Genomic DNA, 25,832 nt, shown 5'->3' on the forward strand with positions numbered 1-25,832 from the left:
CCCGGTGCTCTTTCCTGCCAAGGCAGGGGGTCGGACTAGATGATCTTCCTAGGTCCCTTCCGACTCTAGCTACTATGAAACTATGAAACTACTGGCCATGCAAGGGCCCTTTGCTTGGCCCTGATCTCCAGCCGCCCATGGGCAGCCCAGCTGCTCTGCACATGCTCCGTCCACGTGGGGCCCGAAGCCTCCGGAAAACACATGGCACAACGATTCCAGCGCGAAGGAGCGCGTGGAACAGATGTCAGTGCTGGGCCTGGGGCACTGCCAAGCTCCCGGGGCCAAGCCAATAAAGCCCGAGCTGCAAAGCGAGGAAGTCGCTGGCCTCGCCGCCATCAGCGGCTCCCATCTCGTTATCATCACGACAGGAATTTCTGCTCCGGAGAGCTCTCAGCAATTCCAGCTCCAGCTCATGCAGCCAAATTGCTCTCTGCAGCCTGGCTCTAGGCTAGCAGTCGCCGCCCACTCGGTGCTGGGAAACAGGCGGGCCCGAGCTGGAATCCCTGTGCTCACAGCTCCTGCCCTACTGTTTTCCACTATCGTTCCTCTAATAAAGTTGCATTTTCTCAACCTGCCCCAGGCTGACAGCCAGGCAGTGCTTTCCTCCCTCTGTGCAGAGCAGGGCCCGGCTGTGGTTACTAGCCCAGGGCAGCTCAGCCCCAGTCTGTAACCCAGTGCTTGTTAAAAGCACTAGGTGCTCTGGGCATTAGCCAGGATGGCTTCCCTCCCATTACCTACCCGCAGAGGCATGACCTCGTTGGTGACCAGGAAAAGGAGCAGGTGGAAATCGGAGATGACGTCTAGGAACACAGAGGACGTGTTCTGGGACAGGTACGTGGCCAGGCTGTGGAAATCCTGCAGAGATGGGAAGGAGAACCCCAGAGGTCAGCCCCTCCACCAAGCAACAAACAGGACTTTGCCGTTCCGCTGAACGGTGGCTTACTGAACCCCAGAAAAGGGCTCTCGGGGTCTGTGCAACTGCTGCATTCCCCAGATCTCCTAACCCCACGAATCCTAGATGCTGAAGGCAGTGGACAGGAGTGCGCTGCATGGCCCACCTCGGAGAGAACCTGCCCCTTTCCACAGAGACCCTTTTCTGAGAAAACCCACGTTGCTACTTGAAAAAAACCCAGGGTCTGTGCTGTTTCTTGCCAGCTCACATGTGGTTCAGGCCGGTTAGCAGCTGTCTCCGCTCAGCGCTATCTGGGATCTCTTTCAGCGGAAGAAACATTTCAGGCTCTTCAGATCGGTTCAGAGAACACAGCCAAAGTTCTCTGAGTGCCAGCAGTCCGGCAACGAGGGGGTGCAGGGGGCTGCACGCAGCCTGCCCCAGCCCTGTCAGAGGTGAAGAGGTGAACGAGAGGCGGGCAGCAACCTACACACTGGCACAGGGGCATGCGGCTACCGCGCACACGTCTGGACCTCCTCACCTGCGTCTCCCCCAGCACGTCGCGGTTCTCGATGGGGAACGGGCTTTGCGAAATGGAAAAAGTGTAAACTGGATCCTTGGGGAAGGTGGTAGTGATCTGAAAACCCAAAGCAGAACGTGTGAGAATTGTGGCGATGTTGTGTGGAGCTGCATGACCTGGGGAGGGGACAGGCCAGGCCACGGCTCTGAGAGCTGGGTGCTCCTGGCTGGATGCTACTCTCGCAAGTTGTGTGGGTGTGGATGGCTCAGGCCACATGATCTGGCCCTAACTAACAGGTCTTCCCTGTGCTCCCCTTTTCCCCGGCTTGGGGCAGGCATCCACAAACATATCTCTGGTCTGGCAACCAATGGAAGAGGAACCTATTGCTGGTGAAGCTGAAGGAGGCTCATTCTGGGTTTTTTATGCCAAGAAGGACGAATGGCTTCAGGGAGCTGCTGGCAGAGAGGCCCTGGCTGCGTCCATCTGCCTCGCTCTGGTGTGATGCCAAGAAGGGGCGCTTCCAGTGCAGGGTGCAGCCACCAGGAACACAGCAGCACAAGCCCTGAGGATGCTCCTCCACTGCAATCACACGTCTCAGCGTGGGAAGAGCCCCCTCCCCTCTCCCCGGCTTGGCACAAATGCCTGCTCCCAATCTTGCAAAGTGCCGTTGTCGACTTGCCCAGGACTCCCCATCCTCCCCTGAGTTCTCAGGGACTTTGCTCGCAGGCTTCTGCCAGTGGTGGCCAGGCCCTGGAAAGTCTCCCATGGCATAACAGAGCCCTCTAGTGCCAACATGCTGCCTGCTGCTCTGTGCCTCGTGTGCTGACCTACATGGAGCTGAATGTGTGAAATCCCAGGAGCACACGAACGGCTCCCCCCCTTTGCAACTGGGCAGCCAATAAGCCAGGCCACACCTGAGTCTCTCCTTGAAACCCATGGGATGGGCTAGCGAGGTGCCTTCACACCCAATCCCTTTGAAGACGCATTAACAAAGGGCTTTTCAATCACAAATCCATGCTGTCCAGAACTGAGGTGAGAGCCAGAAAGGGTTTGCATTGCGATGTTAGCAGGAGGGACACTGGCTTTTCAGAAAACAAGACATTTCAGAAACTCAGCTCTCCATCACCCCAGGCTCCTCCTCAGTGTCTGTTCTGTCAATCTGTTTCCAGCTTAATTACACCCCAGGTAGTCCAGAAACAGATGCCTGGATTGCTCGGGTAATAAATACGTTCCCGGGCTGTCGACTGGGCTGGGGCAGCTGCAGGGGCAAACACCAGAGCCCGCTATCCTGAACGTGGTATTTCACCATGCAAAGTGGACAACTAGGCCCGCAGTGTGTGCGCAGCTAACGAGGAACACGCGCAGCGGCGGATGCTACGCGGAGAAGGGGAAGAGCAAACGTGAGCCCTCAGCCTGCCAGCTCCCCACACTGGAGCTTTCCCGGCGCCGTGCTTGGGATGCCGCAGATTTGCGCTGGTGGCAGCTGCCCTGTGCTCTGAATGGGTTTAATTGTTGCTGGCACTGCACCAGCTCCCACGATACTTGCTGCCGTCTGAATTCCCTGCCTCCTGCTCTCAGGCAGTAAAGCTCCCATTAAAACTGAAAGGCAGCAGCAGGATTTTAATGCTGCTCCCCATGGCCTTGGCAAGGCTTCTGAACTGGATGGGGCTCTCAGGCCAACTGCCCTTCAGGGGACCGACCCTCCCAGGAAACACCCCAGCTCAAGACCCGGAGATGGGCCCTGCATACTCAGACTGGGGTTCCTTCCCCACAGGGAGGCACAAGGTGTTTTCAGAGCATAAATCCAGCCCACCTAGGGGCCATGCTAAGCAGCACATTCTTAATTACTGCTGTGAAGAGACCAAGGGAGCGTCCTAATTGGCTCCTGGTGATGCAATGCCTAGCAGGTCTATGGGGCTGGCCGCTTCCTTCATTTCGTGCAAATGATGCACTTGCAAATACAGAGAGGTGCTCAGCGGTGAGTACTGAGGATGCCAGTGTACTTCTACGGCATCAAAACCCTGCCCACCTACAGGGCACTACAACTACCCACAGGCAGCTGCCGGCTGCACTGCCCAGCTTAGCCCAATAGGAGCGAGCTCCAGAAAGCCAGTGAGGATTTACCCCTCAGAGCTCCTGAATTTGTCTAAAGGGTTTGTGGTGCAGGAGGGGCTGGACTCTGCGTCCCGATGCTAACAAGCAGGTAGCACGTGGGTACTTACATCTATGATCAGGTACTCGACAGGCAGTGGGCGGGCCAGCTGGGTGATCTCGTTGCCAAACTTGTCTATGTCCTGAAAGAAGAAGAGTTTGTTACTGAACAGCACAGAGGCAGCGCAGGATAGATGGCACACAGGCTCTGGCAGCAGACCTAGAAGAAATACAGAAAAGCACTTTGAGGCCTGTCTTTTTACTGGGCTCTTTGTCACCAGGAGGAAAGCAGATGCAGAGCTGTCTTAAGGCCGCTCTGGTTATAAGAACCGTCCTTCACGCAGCTACTCTGCTCCTCAGAGAGGTCCAGCAGGGATCTCTGTGGGCGAAGGGTGAAGGTGCCATGTTCAGTATTAAAAAATAGCCCTTTTGCCACTCCGGGGGAAACACACGGCTGACTTCCGGCCCAGGATGCCCCACCAAGCCAACCACCAGCGTCTCTGATGAAACCACTGGTGTTCATGACTATGGAAAACCAACCGCTTTGTCCAAAACACACGGCCCTGAAAAAGCTCCATGTGAGAACCTCAACTTGTTTTGCTTTGCCAGATGAATTGAACATAGTTTAATTATGGAGAAAAACGGCCAGCATATGTTCATTAATCACAAAATGACAATTAGACTTGATTTATGTCAAACATGCTGAGTTCAAACACGGCTTCAGAAATAAATTCACAAGAACTGACACATTTCATTAAAGATTCTGTAAGAGGGGGCTGTATTTTCTACCTAAATCATCACTTAACATGTTATAAATCATTCATCGAGCCATATATAAATTATACATCCATAATTTCCAATCAGAGACCTTACATAAAAGTTTACATTTGCTAAGCTTTCGAACGCCAGCGTGGCTGGGAGGCAGATCCCACTGACTGCTAAGCAGATTCAGCCACCCCTCTCCCTCTGCACGCTTCAAGCCAGTGCCAGGAAGCAAGGTGTGAAGGCCATGAACTCTGCCCCCCGCCTACCCAAGCAACACAGTTAGAGTGGGTCCACTCTAGGATGCTGGAAAGTGTGCCTAAGATGGTGCCTTCAAAAGCAACAGACTTGGGAGAAGCGCTGCCCTGGCCCCAGCCTGGTGAAAGCTTTCTTTCCCATCTCTGTGCATGCCAACCCTGCTGCCTCACTGCTTCGCGGTTACTTTAGCCTTGATAGGAAACAAGCATGCAGTGCTGTAGCCAGCACCTTGCTCTCACACTCCGTAGTCCCAAGACCGGTCGGACGCTCGCCCGGGCATGCTGGAGACAACAGCAGCCCGCAGTTCCTTGCACATCAGATGTCCCTAGAAAGAGTTCCCTTTGAAGAATCCACCTGCCCGCCTTTGAAGCTCTCTTTAAAGGCAGTCTTGATAAGGATCTCTTCTCCTTGAATGTGACAGGTTGTTGGCCCTGTGGTTATTTTAGCAACAAGCCCGGTGGCTCGCGCCCTTAGATCTCTGTGGCTCTGACAGGAGCAGCGGGGGATCACAGGCCCCGAGAGCCGGCCTGTTTCCAGAGCTCGGCGATACTGCGAGAGTGCGTCAGGAATCAAATCCAATCAGGCTCAATCAGCTTCCCAAACACACTCCTGCCCCGGCAAGAAAGAACCTGCAACAACTCACACATAATTAGCCCATCTGGAATTCGTTTTCAAATCTAATTAAGTTCTAATATGCAGAAACATTTTTCCAGCACCTGTTCGTTTTAATCTGTGCCTCTGGGGATTTCCATGTTAAATGCCTCCTTTTTTAATGTCATGCTACTCAGGCCTTAAAGAGCTTCTCTAAATTGTTACTACCAAAGTGAAACCCAACTTCCCTGAGCTACAGGAGGCATCTGTGCCCCCCTCCACTATGAGCGGAGCCGGCACCCACCTCCCCCCACACTCCGCCAACCCCCGGGTGCCATTTTATTAGGCAATTACATTTTATAGGCCTTAACAAATGTCAAGCTGGGAACATTGCTGGGAGAGACACATCTTCATCTGAATCTGGCAGTCGCCAGGGCCTCCGCAGCCTTGCTCTGCACACGTGGTGCGTTATTACTGAGGCTTGGGAACTTGAGGCTGCCAGTGCCTACACCAGGATACGAGCCGTGCTTTGCGGCAGTGGCTCCAAAAAAAGGGCAGCAAGGAGTTAATGAAGGCACGAGTCTACGCAGCATCTGGAGAGAAATCAAGCAGAAGGCCTCAAAGGAACCGGCCGTGAATCATGCTGGAGACAGGAGGGGAGATCGGTGCCTGTGATTAGGATGCTTTCAGCATGGCTCGACCGAACAGGCTGTAGCTTTCGTCTCTGCGCAAGAAGGCCGTGAATCCGCTGGCGGCAGGACCGCGAGTGCCAAAGCGCATTGGGGAGCGTGGCATCGCAGGCTCGGCTCAAAGCGTTTTCAGATACCACAATCTGCTTGAGGATGAGGGCAAGTTTGAGGGTGACTCCTTCTTAAATGGACCAGAGAACCTTGTTCCCAGAGCTGAGCAGCCTCCAAGACCTCTCGTTCCCCTGGGGCTGCCCTCACACGATCAAGACGCCCTGGGTTTGCTCTGCTCGTATCGCTGTGGGGTTTGCCAAAGCTTCTGGCCTCACGAGGGGCTGCGCTTGCTCCAATGCTGCTTTCCAGCTCCTACGGGTTTACACCTCACTTTACAGAGGGGAAGCTCATGGTTCAAAGGAAAAGACGTTTATCTACAGTCCTGCAGCAGATCAGAAAGCCACAAACCAAACCCAGGAGCCCCAACTTGTTGTCCAGCTTCTGCTGACACATGCTGCACTCCACATCTGGGCTCTTTTTGGGACTCCCAGGGTCCTTTCTGGAACCAGTCCGTACAATAAGCAGCAGGCCGATGCCAGCGGGAGTTATTGACAGAGCCCTGTGTGCAAACACCGGCACCTACTGAACATGACGATAGCTTGTTATCACCCCCAACCGTGCAAATAGTCTAAGGACAGTGAGGACATGCAAATCCATGCAGCCTGCTCTGGATTATTTAATCATGGTTGAGGTGCTGCATACAAATCTAGGCAGCATTTAAAGATGGGCTAAGGGCCTCTGGGCACCAGAAGTACTTCCTGCACAGGCCAGGCAGTGATGACAAAAAGGGTCTCTCCGGGCAGCTCACGCAGGGCAACCTCTGAATTTCCATCAAGTTTTTTACCACTGCAAGCTAACTACTGTGGCAAGCTCCCACAACAAGGTGGCTACCCATCTCCTTCCAGCCTCCCACAAGGTTATCCCAGGTTGGGGAGAGCACTCGAGTCTGAGGGGAGCCTCCTTTGCAACCTGGGAGAATCTTTGAGGTATGAGATTCAAGGTGACACATGGCAATGTCACTTGGTCCACACTCTGGCTCAGACCTTACGAGGCCTCTCAGCACCATTCACCCCTGCAGCAGCCTCAAGAAGAGCAAGGTAGGAAGAGACATTGCATTTGTCCCTCAAGAAGTTGTGCCTGTGCTTGTCCCAGAACATGAGCCATCCCGGGACTGGCATGCACACACATTGCCCTTCTAATCAAGGTTTAGTGCAGTGAGTGGCTGAATGCATTGTCGCCTTTCTGCCACGGGTTCAGCGATGCAATCTGGAGATAACTGCACAGGTGCATTTTGCTACATCGCTGGATGAACTGTTAGTATTTCTTACACTGAGAACCTTTCCAGGATTTATCCTAGGACAACGGACATGGGTGTCTGAATGACTGCACTTTGTGCTGGGATAAAATGGCTTATCCCAGGACAAATACCATGCCTGTTTGCATCCTAAGAGAGCAAAGCATATTACTGGCCCTTCAGAGAAGGCTCCTCAATATTCTGGTTGCTCCAGCAGCTCCCGTTACCATAACTAGTGAGGGTCCCTCCAATAAATCAGCTGTGAGGTACCCCTGCAAGGAATGCAGTTATCAGACTTCCAGGAAGGGGCCTCTCCAACCGACCGGGAAGGCTGCTCCCCACCAAGCACCCGTAACGCAGTCTGGGCAAGGAGAAGATGAGGGCTCGTAATCCTATTTGGCCTCCGTAAAAAGCTGCAAACTGCTCCCAGTTGGGCCACGGCCTGGATGAAACTGTGTTTCCCTGAGCTGAAACCCAGGTCCACCAGCAGATGCGCTGAGGCCGAAATGCTGGTTGAGGCCAAATGTGAAAGCCAGACCTAAGAGCCTGCAATATGATGTGCGAAGGTCCCTCCAGTGATGCACGTGCCATGGGGAAGGGCTTTCATCTCGACTCCCCTGCAGCCGTAAAACCTAACTGCTTGCAAGCATGACATCACCGGGTCTGCTGGTGAGATCACAGGTACATGCCTGAACACAACACAGCCGCCATATCCTGCGAAAGCGCTAACAACACTGCCATTCAGATGCTTCAAAGGGTCCATAAAACTCGGCGCGCGCTCTCTTCGCTCCACTGGATGGAATGCCAAGACAGCCATGAAATAGTCTGGAGCAAGAGTCCTGCGGTGTTGCGACAGACTTCAAGAGAGCTCTGCAGCCCAGAGCCTGCTGGGGTGTGCAATCAGACGCCAGCTCCGTCATGGAAAGTCGTGAACTCAGCAGCTGCGCTGAGAGAACTCGAGGAGCCTGCAGCACCTATGCACCATGCAGCCACGGACACAAGCACAGCACGCAGGCAGCCTTAAACATATGCGCAGGGCCCTGCTTCCAGGTGAGGAGGGGGGAGGAATGGGGGAGAAGGAGAGACTTATTTCCCAGAACCAGATGGGACCAGGCGGAGGAGTCTGCTTCAAGGCAGAAGGCAAGGACTTTTACCAGAACAAACCCAAGGCTTCGACAACTCTGATCCCAAGAGGAATCTTTCTGCAGCTCATCCGGTTGAAAAATGAACTATACAGGAGGTGAACGTGACATTGTTTCTAGCACTATGCGCCCAACGGCTACCACCTGACTGCCTGCCCCTGTGTCCGGAGAAGGGAGGCTCCTTGGGAAGTCTGTCTGGAAGGAGAAGGGGCTAAGGAGTGCCAGCCAGGCTAGATGCGGGTTACCCAGTGCTCCAGCCTTACCAAACACAGCACTGGGACACCCAGAAAGCCCCAGCTCAACCCCTGTGGGGGTTTTTCCCTTCCAGGCTGATGAAGGCAGGAGAAGCTATTTAGCAGAGTAATTTATATCCCTAGTCCTAAAAGCTCTGGAGCAAACCTACAGCCTTCACGTGCCAGGGAATGAATCTCCCTACTCAGAGCGCTGTGCTGCCAAGGCTGAGCGGAAGTTTTCTGTGAGCAGCAGTAGGGCGAGAGTCCAGCATGAAGTGAATGGGAAAGACATGCAGGAGCCGCTTGCCCAGAGGCTTCAGCAAGTACTTCCCTTTCCAAACCAGGGCAATCCCGGTGCCATGCGTTTTCCTGTTGCTGTGTTATTTAAGACACACCTGCAGCTGATGGGTCACCGAGCTGCGTCACGCTCGTTCACGTGGGAACCTCAGCAGCAGCAGCTGCAGCACATGCCGAGGGCCCTGCTAGCTCTGACCCCATCCCACGAACACATCTTGATGCACGCCAGCTCAATGACTGAAGAGGGCTCTTAGTTCCCCTTGCAGCACCTCTGTTTCTGCTTGCCAAAGTCCTCCAACCTGCCACGCTCTCCGTAATGCTTCCCAGCTGTGTGGCTTTGATCCCTGCCGCAGCCTTCCCTACTAATCCAGACATTTCTGAAAGTTATTTCAGACACAAAGATGACACCCATTAGGGGCAAAGACACCAGATCTCCTCCCTGGGCATCAAGCAGATGGCAGCAGGGCAGCTGCTGTACATTGCTCCAGTTCTACATGCAACTGCCTTTTTCTGTGGGCAAATGTCTTGGGTGCATCGATCCTCTCACCCAACTCACGGATACAAGAGTTCAACCGTTTCTTTGGTATTCGGAGCTAAGGTTGTTCTATAAATATCCCATGCTACATAAATGCTGGTTCTCATCCAATCATAATAAATGTATACTTCCTCCTAAAGTGCTTTTCAAGCAGATATTCACAAGCCACATCTAAATATATGGATTACTTTCTTTTGCTACTGAAACAGCCGCCTGAGATGAGATGCGACAACTGCTTAAGAGCGCAAGGCAACAGCCCAGGGCAGGAAGCAAAAAGCCACTGATGCAAGTCGGGGGGAGAGAAAACAGATACCAAGCTGAATGCTGCCCAGCTACTGCAGGGCTCTGGCACTGGGTACGCAGCTGAAGGACTTTTGTCTTCTCACAGCAAGGCCAAACACCATCAGGACCTCCACCCCCGTGTAACGCTTCAGTGAGGCCTTGCCAAGGTTGCTGTCACCAGCCCAACAGCCATGAGGTAGTGTCTCTGACCTCAGGCCTTCTGCATTTAATGAGACCCAGAAGGTCTCTAAAAGCAGGAGCAACTAAGCTTTCCCTCAAGTTAAAAACGTTCCAAAATACAAGCGCTGTTGCATCCAAGCATGTTTCAGTCTAAAGCACAATGACACCCACTAGCCCAGTCCTCCAGCCTTCCTATGGGATGGCAGGACAGAGGCAAATATGGGCAGGAGCTATAAAATCTATGAAATAATCTGGAGCCTGACCCAGTGATTCACTGGTTCCCGGAAATGGCTGCATAATACCAGAGTCATCTGCAAGCATTTTGTTTACTTCCACGGCTTCAGATTAAAACCAGGAGTGAGAACTTGCTGGAACACCCACTGGCTGCCTGCTGCTCTGATCACCAGGGACAGGCAGAGCATGCAATGCAGAGCCCTTCAGCTCCTGTTTCAGGCCCACACTCATTTAGAAAGCAGAGGTAGAGGCACAGCTTGGTGTGCCTCTCTCCTAATCTGTTTGTTCCAAGCTGAAGCCCTGCATGCTGGGTTTGTACTCACGGCAGGCGGTGCCCTCCTATTCTGGCCAGGTACAACTGCACCATTAGGCATCATTGCACTTATGTTGGGCCCATAACAAGTTGCCAAAAGGGCCATCAGCTGGTCAGGGTGTGGAAGCCTCCTGTGTGCTGATGGCAAGTGGCTGAGGACATACACCAGCTTAACAGTGCACGCTTGGCATGGGAGAAGACTGCCTGAGAGATGAAGAAGGCTGGTTGCGAAGGGTTCCACAGCTATTGGGGGGACGTGAGAGCAAGGTGACTGCGGGCATCAAGAGGGACCTGGGGCAAACCCTCAAAGATGTTCACCAAGCAGGTGTTGTTTCCTCATCTTGGATTCTCCTGACTTTGGGACACACAAGATCATACCTGCAAGACCCATTCATTATTTCTCCCATCCTTGCTCACGAAGCACCAGGAGGCAGCAAAGCAAATTCCTGAGCAGCAGCTTTGTTCTGCTCACCAGAGGTCCTGCTACTACACTGCCAGCCTGACTCTGCAGCTGCAAGAGGTTTGACAGGCTCTGGGAACAACTGTCGAGTGGCCCTGGAAGGCTGGCTCCTTGCTAACAAGCTGCATTTAGAGCAACACCCTCTGCACATGCAGGAGGTCCCACTACAGCACTAATGAAGCGTCCCAGGGGTCTGGAACATGCTCTCCAGCTGAGGCCTGGGATCCACTAGCAGGCACTAATGTTAGCAAAGACAGATGGGAGAAGCCAAAGCTGTATTCCTACCCTGTAACAAGTCTGCTAACTCCTTGTCCCCTGCTCCTGCACTCAACAGACTACAAGCTCCCCTTCTGTTGGGTGGGAGGGGCTGCATCTTTCCTCTTGCAGGCCCAATGGCTGTATTTCCCACCTTAGTGCTTGCTGTGTTATGGTTCAGTGGCAGCTGCTCCTCTGTAGGCACCTCAAAAACATAGTGTACAGCAAAAAAGATCCCTCACCCTTGTGTTTAGCCCTTGCTGTTTTTACCACTACAGTATTTTGCTAGAGTGCACCTGCCAGGTAAACCTCACTGGCAGAGGTGGAGGCAAATATATGCAGTTGGGAATTAAACTCAAACCCTCCCACATAGTGGCGCGGCTGACAGCCAAGGAGTGCCAGGCACGCAGTTACTTCAGGGTGCTGATTCCAGTCATGAGGCAGATCCCTGCAGCCTCCGCTTAGAAGTGGGAGATCCTGTCATTACCACTGTACTAGAGACCCAAAGAGCACTTTTACAAGAGGGGAAAAAGGAGCTCACACAATCACCATGTCCACGTGGTGACCAGTTACTGCTGAAAGCATCCTGGGACCTCAGAGCTGCCCTCAGCCCAGCAGGACAGGCTCACTCCAGGCCCAGAACTTTTCCTGTCATCTCCCCACTGCTCTCCCTCCAGATTCCTCCTGCCAGCTCCCACCTCTCACCTTGTAGAACACATCAGGCACGTACTGCTCGCTGCTGGACTCCTTTGCGTAGCCAAGCTCCGGTGCATCCCGGCACGGCAGCAAGCATTCATCCCGCACCAGCGCCATACACTGGTTGGAGACCTGGTAACCCTCAAAGTGGACCTGGTTGTCGGGACCACCTAGAAGTGAGAGACACCACTTGGCACACTGGAGCAAGCCACTGTGGAGAGGCAATGTGACCTGAACCAACTACTGGCCCACTGGTGAGCACGGCTGGCTATACTGGAGGTGCATTCAGGTAAGAATTCCCTATGTTCCCTATGTTACTTTAGACTGTGCACTATTTCAAGGGCATTTACTGGAGTGAAGCCCTGGGTTTTTACCAGTACTTAAATGGAGCCAAGACATCAATCCCGGGGCCTCTGGTCAGAGCCCTGTAGTCCCCTCTGTGTACCAAAGCTCTCCACAACTCAGTTCAGGACACAGTAGGGCTCACAACACCATGCTGGGGTGGTAGCTGGGGAAAGTGCCATGCTAAAGTAGCTACTCCTTTGGTCCTCAAACTAGCATGGGTCGAGGCTTCTCCAGAGTACTACAGTGTGCAGTCTTCTCAACAGCTCTGTTAGATATCTGTGCACTTGGCATTAAGGTTTATATTGCAAATTCCAGAGTGCAACAACGTAGGCTGACCACATGGTAACACAAACTAGGCAACCCAACCCAACTCCTCATGAAAAACTGGAAAGACTCTTACAACACGAAAGCCTGGAAACTGAGACTAGCTGCAGCTACCATGGATCACACCTTGTGCACCATTAGAACATAAGTTGAAGGAGAACTGAATGCACAGAGATGGCAGGACAGTGGAGCTATCTGTGGACCTAGGGTCTACTATGGGAAATGAAAATTACCAAGGGGATTTTAAAAAAAGGCAAAGCAGCTGAGACAAACTGCATAATTAGATTTACATTGCGCAGAAGGAAGAAATCAAGTATTCAAACAGAACCCTGATGTGCTGATTTAATGAAAAAGAAATGAAGTTATCTGGAACAGAGAAAGAAAACCGGTTCCCATCTCCTTCAACTTCCAGCCTGTCACGCAGTGCTCTGGAGCAAACGCTCCTAGAAATGAACCATCAGCTGAAGCACAAAGAAGACCTGAACAAGACTAATGATAAATTCCTCAATAAAACACCAGAGAGAGAGATACACATTCATCTTGCAATGAAAGATTGATGTGCTTAACTACCTGGAATGTGTCAGGCAGCTGTCTGATCTCATGGGCCTGGTGACTGCAAAAGGTGGCTTTTTTACTGAAAAATGCCTGGGGCCTAGTTTGGAAGCTCAGGGCTCAGCAAAGGAGGCAACAGGCTACCCCACTTGATAGTGGGTGCTGTGTGGAAGCTGTGCTTTCTCTCATCATTCAAAACACAACATGGGGAATCTGCTTCAGAGATGCCTTAAATGAACACAGCTGGGGCATCTCACAGAGCTGAAGGGCAGATTGAATTTGTAATGCTACGACTTCCCCAGCACATGCCAAGATCCCCATGCATTGACCATGTGTGGCAGAGCATCCTGCTGGGGTCTTTGGAGAGAAGAGCTGGAAAGAGCTCTCTGTGGGATCCCTGCAGCCAATGCGATGGAGGCATGTAGACTGCTTTATTCTGATACATGCCTTACTGTGAACCATGCAGAGTGAACTCCCAAGGCGCCTACAGTCTTGTGGCACTGTATGCTGTCTCTATCATCCAAGTGGATGGGGGACTGGACATAATTCACCTGGGAAGCCAGGGCATGGTTTCCCCAACACTTTCCAGGAGACTGTTTGTACCATCTTGTTACTGGATACAACAGGTCTGGAATGGTCCCATGCATGGCAGCCTTTAACTAATCATCTAGCCTTCTCCCATGCTTAATATGGAGCTAACTTAAGAGGAGGTTAATCAGGAATTGGGACCTAAGGGATCAAATACAGCAAAAGCTGCAATTAGAATCATAGACAATGAAGGCTGGAAGGGAGCTCAGGAGGTCACTTTTAGTCCAACCCCTGTTCAAAGCAGGACCAGCCCCAACTACATCATCCCAGCCAGGGCTTTGCCTACCTGGGTCTTAAACACCTCCAAGGATGGAGAGTCCACCACCTCTCTAAGAAGTCTGTCCCAGTGCTTCACCACTCTCCTGGTGAGAAATTTTTTCCTGATATCCAACCTAGTTTCATAGTTGGCAGGGTCGGAAGGGACCTGAGCAGATCAAGTCTGGCCCCCTGCCATGGGCAGGAAAGAGCGCTGGTGTCAAATGACCCCAGCAAGGTGATTATCTAGCCTCCTTTTGAAGACTCCCAGGGTAGGAGCAAGCACCACTTTCCTTGGAAGTTGGTTCCTAAACTTCCCTTGTTGCAACTTGACCCCATTGCTCCTTGTTCTGTTATCTGCTCCCGCTGAGAACAGTCCAGCTCCATTAGCACATGGAACAAGAGAAATCTATTGCACACAATTAGTTTGAACACTCCAAAAAAGAGCTTTTCCCAAGATTCAAGGGAGACAACCTGAAGGATGTCAGGTCAAGATGCAGTCCAGGACAGGACAGCCCTGTGCCCACTCATACCTGTAGCCACAACAGTGACAAACTTGGATCCAAAGTGTCCATCTGGTGACAGGCGACATATGTTGGGCTGTTGGTTCTGGAAGTTCCCTGCTGTGATGCACTCCTCTGCACTTAGAAAGTATGCATCCTGTGGGGAGGAGGGGAAGGAAACAGCAAACAACACTGAGCCAAGTTACGTGCAACCAAGGTAAACTAGTGATAGCTTGTTAAAATAGGCTCCTCTGCAAGACATTTGTGAGAGTGGAGAAGGGAATACTACAAATACCACATGGGGCTGGGTATTGGAGAATCCCCAGTTCACATTCCTGACTGTATAATCCTGGGCAAGTCACTTTAGACCATGCCTTAGTTTCCCCATCCTGTGGGGCAGCGGGAAGGGTAATATCAATTCCAAATCACGGGGGTGGAGGACAATGAATATCCAGAGCCAAAACACAGCATGCAAGTCTCATACGACAGCCAGTGGAGGCCAGCCTGCTGTCCAGCCTCCAAGGGATGTTCTGATTATTTACTGATTAAATTGACCACTCCTGTGAGCCTCTCGATCACATTCACATAAGGAGTGAGTCAAGAGACTTCACATACAATCCTGCATTCCCCCCGTACACCTGCACAGGGTTCCTGAGGCACATCACTGGTCATGCCTTCTGCTCCTTCCATATTCCACAAACTGCTCCAGAGACAGCACACACCCGGCCCTCTGCCGGAGCCTTAAACTTCTCTGGGTCATGAGGCTACACAAATGGCCCAATCACCTGTAATGCCACGCTTGCATCTCACCTTGTTTCGGCTGTACCGAACTGTTCCCTTCCGAGTATCTTCAGAGACCAGGTCTGTAAAGATCCAGCCAACCTGTAACAAAATAATTATACACAAAAAAATTAAAAGACATATGTCCCCTGCTAGTACAAGAGGCCCCTAGCTCCCTGTACCAGCCCACAAGTGCCTTTAGTTCACTGCTTGAAGGAAACAGCTCTTCAAGCTGCATCCAGCTTATCTCAACACAATCCACACGTGGTATCTCTCCACAGGAGAAATCTGTTGGCTGCAGGTAGACCTCTCTGCTTCCCCCTCTTGCAACCCTCTGCAAAAGGTATTTGTTGCTCAACTGTTTGAGCAAAGCAGCATCAAGAACAACAGGAGGTAACAAAATGGTTCAGATGATGTCTGGTGCATCCTGAATCCCAGCCTGCCCTCATTAGAAGATTATTTACTCACTATTTTCCACTGTATTAAAACACATCTCTCTTATTCCAATCCCTCCTTGCCTTTCCCTTCTACAGCATTGAGCCATTCAAGTGTATTGTGTCAGGGTTGATGGCGGTTTGTGTAGGACTGTAAAGGATGGTTTGGAGAGGGATGGTCCTGCCTCAGGCAGGGGATTGGGCTAGATGATTTCTGGAGGTCCCTTCCAGCCCTACTTCTCTATGATCTAAGTACAAAATGCTGCTGCATGGTTGCAGTAAAACCAGTAGACAAAGTGTGCACCACAGATGGGCAACCAAAGATCTGTAACTACACTTTAATCTATGCAATTTTAACAAATCTGATGTGGAAAATAAGGGACAACTCAGACTTCAAGAATCTACCAATTCCTTGCAACAGATGCCAGCGTGAAGAGCTCAGAGAACAAGGAAAGGTCTCACCATTGTTGGTTTCTCTTGTGCCTCAAGTCTTGTCTTTGTCCTTCAACCCACACAGTGACGTTTGTGGGTTGAAGGACAAAGACAAGACTTGAGGCACAAGAGAAACCAACCTCAGAAAATCTCAGTGCACCTGAACCTTCCCCTTTGCAAGGCATTATGAGGACTGTCCTTACAGAAGGCAAAGTTCAGTATTGCCCGAAAGCCAACAGCTGGCAGAGGATGCTGAAATCACTATATCTTGAGTCAGTCAAGGTTGCAGACCCAAGTGAAATAGTGGCCCAAGAGCTGAACCCTGCATGCAAGATCACGCTTGCCATGGGCAGTCTAAACAGTTGCATGGAGGGAGAATTCCAACCATCAGAGCCTCAGCTCTACGTGGTCGAACACGAACCCTCACAGAAAAGGGACAAAACCCCCAAAAGACAACTCCACCCACAGCTGTGTTAAATTAGCACTTCCCACAGAGGTGCTACCAGAGAGTGCTCACTGGAGGGAAGAGAAATGAAGAGCTGTACTCCTGCTCCTCTAAATCCTTTGATGTTAAGACAGAGGGCTATTGGCTTATACAGAGCAGCCCTGCTGTCCTGCTCAATACTCGCACTGAGGGAAACGGTTTCATCTTTCTCTAACACTTAAAAACATAAAAGCTTCTGGCACCCGAGAGGAGGTTTCAGAATGCATCCCGTCTTAATTCAACCCCAGGAAGCTGAAGAGAATTGATGCCAGATGAGCCTCCCGTGACTGCTGCAGAGAGAACCCTGGCTCTGAAATCCACACTCTCCGACAACACTTGGCTACCTTTCTCAGACCGAGTTTTGCAGCGATCTCATCCACCACCTCTGCTTTGGGATCTTCTAGGATCTCCAGGCTGTTCTGTGTGCCGATCTGCAAGGGAACAGGAGGCAATTAAGGACCCACAACGAATTCAGAGATAACAAGTACTGTTCTTATGGGTTTGGCCCTTTCAGGGAGATGCTCTTGTGGCAAAAGACAAGGGACTGGGAAAGGGAGTTTCCAGGCTCTGTTTCCCACTCCAGGTCTGGAAAGTCATCTGAATTAAATGAATGCAAACCTAGTGCCAAAGGTGGAAGCATCCCTTCCAAGGGATTACTTAGGCTAATTTGGCAAAGCACAATGGGACTCGTGAATGAAAGGCTTTATCAATGCCTGCATAAAAATCGAGCCTTTGGCCGTCTCTAAGACCCTGGAGAAAGGCAAAGATTATATAATCTTTCCCAAGTCCCAGTCACCCTGCCAGCTTTAGGCTCTGGCTGTGTCAGTTTGAATGCAAGAGCAGTGCTCAGGGAGGAAACTCAGTGACTCCAAGAGCACCCGCCCAGGTCTCCCCTCCAGCTCTGGAAAACACAGCTCAGCCATCTGGGCGTGATCTAGGAGCCAGCAGTTGGGGCTTTGGGGTTTCTCTGCCAAACACCACAGTGGAGCTTTCTCTCCGTGGGATAATGGCAACCTCCTAGCAAAACCCTGATGTAGAGGAAGAGCAACAGGGAGCACGTTAATTTCCAAACCTGCAGATCCCAGCAACACACATGGGCTGAAGAGTGACACCAGGGCAAGATGATGTGATGGACTGTGCTGGCATTGCCCAGAACTGACAGAGACATTACAGGCAAGGCTGCTCACAGGAGTGCGCAGCAGACACTTAAGGATCCTGTGATACCTTCCACTCACCCCAAGAAAGTTTGTATGCCACTCCAAGGTCAGGAGTAATAAGCACTCATGCTCCATCCTTCCCCACACACATCTAGTTCCCTACCGCCCACCACACACAGGCTAAGCACACTGACCTTCCCAACAGCTCCAAAGCAAGGAATCACACTCAGGCCAAAAACCTGCCCTTGTCCCTAGGGCGTGGCAGGTTTTCTATGCCATCAACTGCACACTGCAGCTGACAAAGGTCCCAAACTCCACTCCACTCCCTTCCCTTCTACAGGCTTCATAGATGCTTATGCCTGGTGCAAAGGCAGCTTGCAGTTTAGCAATTACATGAGAGCTGCTGCTTCCCGTGCTCCTCCTGATGTACTTTATGGTGCTTACCTCACTTCCAATCCAGCTTTGTGTTCCTATATCTTTATTAGCAAGTAACATGGTACATGACACATATAGCACGACCTCCAAACAGCTGTTTGCCACAACACCCAAGCACTGCCAAGGTGACCTTGCACCTGAGTTTCAAATAGGCCAAACATCTGGCAGCCCAGTTCCATTCTGGATGAATGTGAGTCTGGATACTCTAACAAGCCCAACTTTGGCGCTTTCTGATGCCCCTGCATTTTCTTCCTGCTGCACGACTCTCTGCGGCTCAAGACTTCTTGGTTGTATCATTCAACTTCCACTTCCAGGCTCCAGAGGATCTGACCCATCTAAAGTTACATAAAAGACTGAACAACTGGGAAATGCTAGTCCCGAAGAAGGCAGGCCCTGCACAGACAAGGCCAGAGGGTTCCCGGCACAGTGACCAGCGCCATCTAGTGATTTTCACCCATGACAGCTCTTAACTGCATTTTCATATCCTCTCTGCACTTCGGGTTCTACAAACAGAAACCCAAATGCCAGAGCAGAGACAGAGCAGAAACTAAGTGACAAGCTAGTAAAAGGAATCAGTCTGAAAAGAAGCATGACCAGCTCACCAAGAGGCATCCCAAACCCCGAAGGAAAGGCCGCTGAAACAGCTGGTTACATTCTCAGATGCAATGAAAATGCTGATTTTTTCTCTAAAATACAAGGTACCAAAAAATGTCGAGTTTCAAGCATTCTGCCATAGGCATAGCTCTCTTTCCTGGGCAGCATCAGTGCATAAACTGAATATGAGCCAAGAGTATGCCCTTGTTGAAAAGCAAGCTAATGGCATCCTGGGCTGCGTCGGTAGAAGCGTTGCTAGCAGGTCAAGGGAAGTGATTCTTCCGCTCTGTTCAGCACTGGGGAGGCCACATCTGTAGTCTTGTGTCCAGTTTTGGGCCCCCCACCACAGAAAGGATGGGGACAAATTGGAGAGGGTCCAACAAAAGGCAACAAAAATGGTTTGGGGACTGGGGGACATGACTTACAAGGAAAGACAGAGGGAACTGGGCTTATTTATTCTAGAGAAGAGAAGACTGAAGGGGGATTTAATAAGCAGCTTTCAACTCCCTGCAGGGGGGTTGCAAAGAGGATAGAGCTGGGCTGCTCTCAGCAGTGGCAGATGACAGAACAAGGAGCAACGGGCTCAGCTGCAGCAAGGGAAGTTTAGGTTAGATATTAGGAAGAATTTTTGCATGAGGAGGGTAGTAAAACACTAGAACTGGTTACCCAGAAAGGTTGTGAAGCCTCCATCCTTGGAGGCTTTGAAGACCCAACCAGACAAAGCCTTGGCTGGGATGATGTAGTTGGGGCTGGTCCTGCTTGGAGCAGAGGGTCGGACTAGATATGACCTCCTGAGCTCCCTTCCAGCCCTCATGTTCTGATTCTGACTTGTGCAGACAGTGCCAAGACACTTTTGATACAACACTGTTAAATGGTTTTGCTGAACTTAAGAGCAGCAAATGTCTCCAAAAGGCTTTAAGATTTGTCAAAGCAAAAGCACTCCTTAGCAAAGCCTTCGAAATCCAGCAATTCAGAAACCCCAAAGTGAAAGCCACTGGTACAAGCCTACTTTTGCTTTCATGTTAAAGTTCTCAGCAAAGAGAAGATCCGAGTTGTCCGGTTCCTTCGGTGGTGATAATCTGAGTCAACAAGTTGTTGCCTATGAAAGTCCGTGCCTCTTTGAACCAGTTAGGCTCTAAGGTGGCGGCCTGCCTTGTCTTCTGCCTGATTTTAGACTAACATGGCTAACCACTGCTCCCCTCATCACAATGCGATTTTAAGGTGGCAGGGTCTTTAGGATCTCCCATCAGAAATGGGATTGTGGAAGTGGGCTCTGTGTTCCCCACGCTCAGGGAACAGACATGTGACAATCTCATCCCAAGTGATTTTTACCTGTGGAGGTTCATAGATGGCAGCAACCTCAGCCCGGATGCCCAGAGGGATGTCCTTGTGCTCTGTGTACCGCCCATACAAATACCCCAGATGCTGGTTCCCTGTCTTCCTCCAGAAGTCTAGAAAGCGGTCAGCAATTGTGTGGTTCTCGAACATGATGTTGTCAACGTGCCTGTATTTCTGCAGTGAGAAAGCAAGTCCCTCAGGTCGATTCCAGACTTCTTCCAACCCAACTGTGTACTGCCCCCCACCGCCCCACAAAGCCCCCTGGTCCACCTTAGCTGTAATCCACCAGTGATGGGGAAGGTCAGAGAGGCTGTTAATGCCAAGAAAGGAAGGCAGAGCTAGCTGGATTGCTGCCTCCTCCTTGAGATTGCCCTGATCCTTTCTGCTCCAAGGGGCAGATCCAGCACACCTCTTCCCACCCCCAGAGGCAGCAGACTAAGGACAAAACTCTCAGGGGGCTCAGATCCCAAATCACTGGACAATGGATCTGACACTCTTCTGTGACTATGAAAGACTGTGGGAAGGCAGTGTGTTACACCGAGAGAGTGCAAGTGGTCTGGGGCTGCACATGGAGAAAAGCCAAGATTCACCCTCCTAGCATGTGGGAATCCAGCTGTCCTCTGCCCAAAGGGGAAATGGCTGAGTCAGGCACACTTCAGAGCCCCTCTGCCACAGCTAGAGATCAGCACAGCCACTGCCTCTGCACAAGCTCTGTGCTGCAACAGCTGTTCTCTGCAAAGCTCTTCCTCTCCCAGAAATGTGGCAGGTGAATAATGCCTCAGATGTCTGAAAGGACAAAGGGTCCCCAGCAATAGGTCTCACCTGTCTGTTGAGAGTGATTGCGCTCGGCTGACACTTGGTGCAAATGCCTTCTGGCCAGGGTGGGTGCCCTTCACAACCGGACTTAATCTTGCAGCTGATGTTTTCCAGTGCAACAAACTTCCCCCTGAAGAAGAAAGGTGGCTTTAGCTAGCATACTGCCTGCCTCCGCCTCCTCCAAAACCTAGCCAGCAAAGCCCCTCATGTGCAATGGGCTTCCCAAGCTTCACTTCTCCAGAAAACACCCCACCAGGCATGACGAGCCTGGGATCCCTGTGTACAGCACACAGAGTTCTAGTACTGGAAGCCAGAAACCCTGACCCTTGCCAGCCTAACAGCTGGACAGCTCTTTAGTAGCCACTGCTCTTGCCACAGCAGGTAGGAATCCTTTAAACTCAGCTGGAACAGCTTATGTGCCATATAGAGAGGAACATGTCCTACAGCATGGGCAAAGCACGAGCTTTCTTTGTGTGCCCACAGAGCTCCATGCAGGGTGCTGCCCTCCTTAAATGAGAGCATGTGCATTTGGAGTCTTATCTCCCCAGGACAGCATGCAGGGGGGAAGAGGAGCCACACTCTTCAGTTCTTTGCCTGTCCTAATTCTGGCAAGTTTTCTGCCCCAAGCTTTGGAGATGGGGACATGCAATTCTTCAGGGGCAGGAGGGGCAGTATGCACCTCACTCTGAGGTTAGCACCTGGTGCCCACTGCCTGGGTGAGAGAGAGACACACACAAATATCAGGGCAGGCATTTCCCCACTCTGGTACTTACCCTGGCCCCTTTCTCCAGTGTAGTGGAGTGTTTCTATTGATCTATTTAGGCTCAGAACCCCCCAGGGAGGGAGGGAAAATGCCACTTTGCAGGCCAGAGACACAGAGAAATTAAGGGGTTTGGGTGAGGTCATGCAAGATTTGGTGGCAGAGGAAGAGGTGGCCCTAATGACCTCTTAATCTCTGCTCTTCTATCAATCTGAAAATTGACATAAACAGCAATGGACTGGAGCTAAAGCATCCCAGACTCACCCCCGGTCTCAGCCCACTCCTCCCTTCAGTTTGAGGCCCAGATTCCTGGCTCATTGATCACATCAGGCTTTCACTTCATTCCACGTGACCTTCTTTTCAACGTTGGCAACACTGCTTGCAAGCACCTACCCTGCTGCAGATGGAAGCGACCCTTAATTCTACAATTCATTGCCTATAAAAGCTGTGAATCTTACTTGTCTGCTCCGCCGGTCAGCTTCCTGATGTAGGCATGGAACGACATGTGCTTCACAGGAGGTTCCAGGTGGTTTAAATAATCCTCATCAAAAGGCTGCCAAAAACACCACACAAAGGAAAGCCAGGTCAGACACCTGTCTGAAAACACACTGATCATCCAACAAATGGATGTTCTAGATTCAGTTCTGCCAGCTCCCAATGTGGAACCGATCAGGACATCCAAGCTCTTTTTCCCCCCCTACCCATGGCAGCCTACCACTGTATCAGGAACAGCAGGGCTTTGCAACAGCAAGTTTTATTATTGCTTCAGATTTGTTCAAAATGCACATTCTTCTCCACAAATTAGCAGCCTTGTGCTTTTGAGGCAAGCGGGTTTTTTTTAATATAACGACAAATAAGACCAGCTGATCCAACAAAGTCAAAGGACTCTGAGGCTATTTGAGAGAAAGAGACCACAGCAACTTGTGGAGCCTTCTGCGGGGCGGGGAGGACTGTTGTTATACACTGTGAAGTCAACAGATCAGAGTAGCAGTAGGTGTTATTATGGCTGGTTGTACTCTAAACAGGGTGCGGTGGACTTTGCTGAGAAATGCTGAGATCTGAGAGAGGGAAGCGATGGCAAAGAGAGGCAGAAATATCCAGAGGAAAATTGAGAGGGAAGGGGAGGGGGGGGAAGTCTTGCACTAAATAGCCTGAGCTCCTGAAAGCACTTTCTGTAAAACCCATTAACACAGAAAAACAGATGCCTCCACAGCATCATAAATCCAAGGCCTGTGCTATGGCCAAAGGGCTGGTTCTTCAGTAGGACTCATATGGCCAGAAGGCTGCAGGTAAAATGCATCAGGGCTCTGCCTCCTTGAACCGCTATCATGCAGAAAGAGGTGTAAAAAGAGGTTTTTAAGCAGGAAAAACAAGTTGAGTCAGAATCCCACCTCCCTGCTGTTTTCCACAGTGATCTCAAATCCTTACCTCGAGTGGTACGCAATGCACGCATTTACCCAAGGGGCCATGTCGACATCTGTGGGAAGAGAAGCAAAATTATCACCAGCCATGTTTCCAAATGGAAAAGCTATTCATGGCCAGCTTTTACAGCCTCCTTCAACGGAGGGATTTGGAAGAGCTATCTAAGTCCTAAGCCACAAACAATTCCTAGTCCATTACCGAATGCTGTACTGGGGGTCATCGAATAATCCTCTCACACACGCTGAAAGCAAGATCTTGCATTTAACCCGCGTCTGAAGTCAAGATCAAACATTTCTTAATCTATCTGCTCCACTGGCAGGCAGCTCTGTTAAGCAGTCACACACACCAGTTTCAAATTAGAACTTCTAATTTTTCACAACTTGGATCTGGCTCCGGGCTTGAGCACAGACAATCCTTTATGGCAGAGGGGAGGCGTCATTTAAAGAACAAAACCCACACACACACGTTTTTGTTTTTTAAATCAGCTGCTCACGGAGTCGAGGAACACAGAGAGAAACGCGCTTATCTGACTGGCAAAGTCTTATTGGACTGAAGACAAAACAAGAAGGGGGAAAACTCCTCTTTTGAGGTGACCTTCTAAAAGAACAAGGAATGGTACAGCAGCAATAAGAACAACTGGACAGTGATGGGTATTCAGGGAAAGCCTCTGCAGATGAATGCGGCTACTGGCTCTCACAAGGAAGATATGGATGGGAGCCAGTTTCAGGGCTGCTTTTAACGAGGCATTGTGGCAGATAATGTACATAAAAGGCCGCTAATGCACTCAGCAGAATGCCAGCAGCCCATCACGCTTGGATTGATAGGCAGCCTCAAATATGGGCAAAATCTTGGGCAGGAGCTTTTCATCACAACTACCTAGAGTTAGCACTGCCTCCCCACTAAGAACAATACCTATGTTTGTTCTTCGGGAAATGTGTGGTCAAACTAAAGATGCTGCTTTTACCAGACAGAGTTTGCCTTTGTTGTGTCAATAATGACGTGACATTTCCCTCATTTATTGATGCTCGGGAAGCTTAGGGAGCATTCTCCATTCAAAAGCTAAGCCTTTCCCATCTCCCTTTCTGCTGTGGCACTAGAGATAAAGCTCGTGGAGACAAGAGGACAGGGCTGGGCTTCCATCTTAAAAAAATTCCCTATCTGGCTTTCGCTCAACATCTTTGTGAAGCGATTTCTCTTGCGGGGATGGAGCTGTGAGGCTGAGGGCAGGCGTTGAAGTCACAGCTGCATGTACCTTCTCCAGTGAGTAATAAATGACAGGAGTAGCCACTGAGACCTAAGACTTCTTCTCATTTGGCTTTAATTAGCACCTATTTCAATGCAATATTTATTACTCCTACAGGAATAGAACAGCTCAGCAAGCACCCCTCCCAGCAAAGGCTCTCAGGGAAAGCCATGCCTCACAAACTAAGCAAGTAGCTTCCCCTTATAGAAGGGGAAACTGAGGCCCAAGACAATAGAGAGCCAAAAGTGAACTAGGTATAGATCCTACTAGCCACTAGAGAGCATTTCCTCTGCCCTCTGGGCTTCTTACTGCTTGCTGGGCCCGGAGCTCACACAAGAGCTCTCACGTAACATGCTTGCTCTCTGACCCCTTAGGACAACACACTTGAAGCCATCTTGGTTTCGAGCGGGGGGATGTTAGCAGGTCCTCCTTGGCAAAAGGCCTTTCAGGTTTGGAAACAGCTTTGTCCTTCGGTTTGCCAGGGCCAGACTTAAATCAATTGGGACATGGGCAGGGACCGCACGTGCAGGCAGAGGGGCAGGGTGCTGGCTCAGAAGGCAGCTTGTTTATCAGGTTTGGTGGCTATGTTTTGCACTGCATAGTTATTTTCATACAGCGTGAAGCACCAGGCACAGGGCTGACCTTGGAAACCAGTTAGAAAGTCCAACGGTACTTACAGCTGCTGGTCCCGATTCCTATAGATTTTCCCATCCTGTTTGATCAGGTACTGGTCAATCTCATCTTCAACCACTTGAGGAGCACCCATGGGGCGCAACCCTTGGGAGATAGAGATGTCCATGTTCTCTGAGGAAGAGCCAGCGGGACTCACGGGATACAGGAACAACATATCACCATGTCTAGATGTGGAAGGGAAAAAGTGACACAAAAGCATTGTTTTGGGATGTGCCCCATCTCCTGCACAGACAGTTTGAGCAGCAGATAAAATGTATTACTTGCCTAGCTCTCTGATATTGCTCTGCCTACATTCACATGTATTTTGTACAGATGCCTGGGCACCAACACTCAAAGCCTGGAAGAGCTTCTGATCAAAAGGGGCGGGGTACAACTAAATCTGGATTGCTCATGTCTGGGCCATTCACAGCAGGCTGCTGAGTGATGGATGAGCTGCTCAGCACTTTGCTGTGGCTTTTATTTCGAAGGGTGGCCCCTTGCAGCTGACTGGAAAAGAGGCACAAATCCACAGCAAACAGCTGGCAGCGATCTGGTGCAGCTGTCTCTGAAGTACCTGGGATAGACAGACCCACAGCAAGTTCTTTGGGCTGTGGTACTTCACCCCAAGACGAATCCAGGTCCTGCTTTGGTCTGAGCCAAATTAAAGGAAAAAACCCTAATGACTCCTCTCCAAAACCATGGTCCTGGCTAGCTAGTTGCTTCTGCTGTGCTGTTCATTTACACCAAGAAACAGCAGTGCTTACAATCTCACACGCTGGTGCTATACGGCATCTCTTAACATGAGTGTAAATCTGCTCTGAGCAGAACACAATCAAAAAAAAGGGGAGAGAAACAACAGGTTCAGC

At 50.8% G+C, this 25,832-nt stretch overlaps 1 protein-coding gene across 1 annotated transcript in view; it reads right to left on the bottom strand.

The window, feature by feature from the left end:
* NPLOC4 (NPL4 homolog, ubiquitin recognition factor) overlaps positions 1-25,832 on the bottom strand; it is a 36,518-nt gene that overhangs the window by 4,090 nt on the left and 6,596 nt on the right. The window contains exons 4-15 of the mRNA XM_019542792.1: positions 24,972-25,151; positions 23,058-23,106; positions 22,088-22,182; positions 20,876-20,999; positions 20,048-20,227; positions 16,874-16,960; positions 15,210-15,281; positions 14,430-14,556; positions 11,842-12,002; positions 3,632-3,703; positions 1,431-1,526; positions 739-855 (exon numbers count right to left, since the gene is read on the bottom strand). Of these exons, the coding sequence (XP_019398337.1) occupies positions 739-855; positions 1,431-1,526; positions 3,632-3,703; positions 11,842-12,002; positions 14,430-14,556; positions 15,210-15,281; positions 16,874-16,960; positions 20,048-20,227; positions 20,876-20,999; positions 22,088-22,182; positions 23,058-23,106; positions 24,972-25,151 (1,360 nt within the window). The remainder of the gene's footprint in view (positions 1-738; positions 856-1,430; positions 1,527-3,631; positions 3,704-11,841; positions 12,003-14,429; positions 14,557-15,209; positions 15,282-16,873; positions 16,961-20,047; positions 20,228-20,875; positions 21,000-22,087; positions 22,183-23,057; positions 23,107-24,971; positions 25,152-25,832) is intronic.

Source organism: Crocodylus porosus, unplaced genomic scaffold, assembly GCF_001723895.1.
Source record: "Crocodylus porosus isolate Cpor-Errol unplaced genomic scaffold, CroPor_comp1, whole genome shotgun sequence".
Classification (NCBI taxonomy): Eukaryota; Metazoa; Chordata; order Crocodylia; family Crocodylidae; genus Crocodylus; species Crocodylus porosus.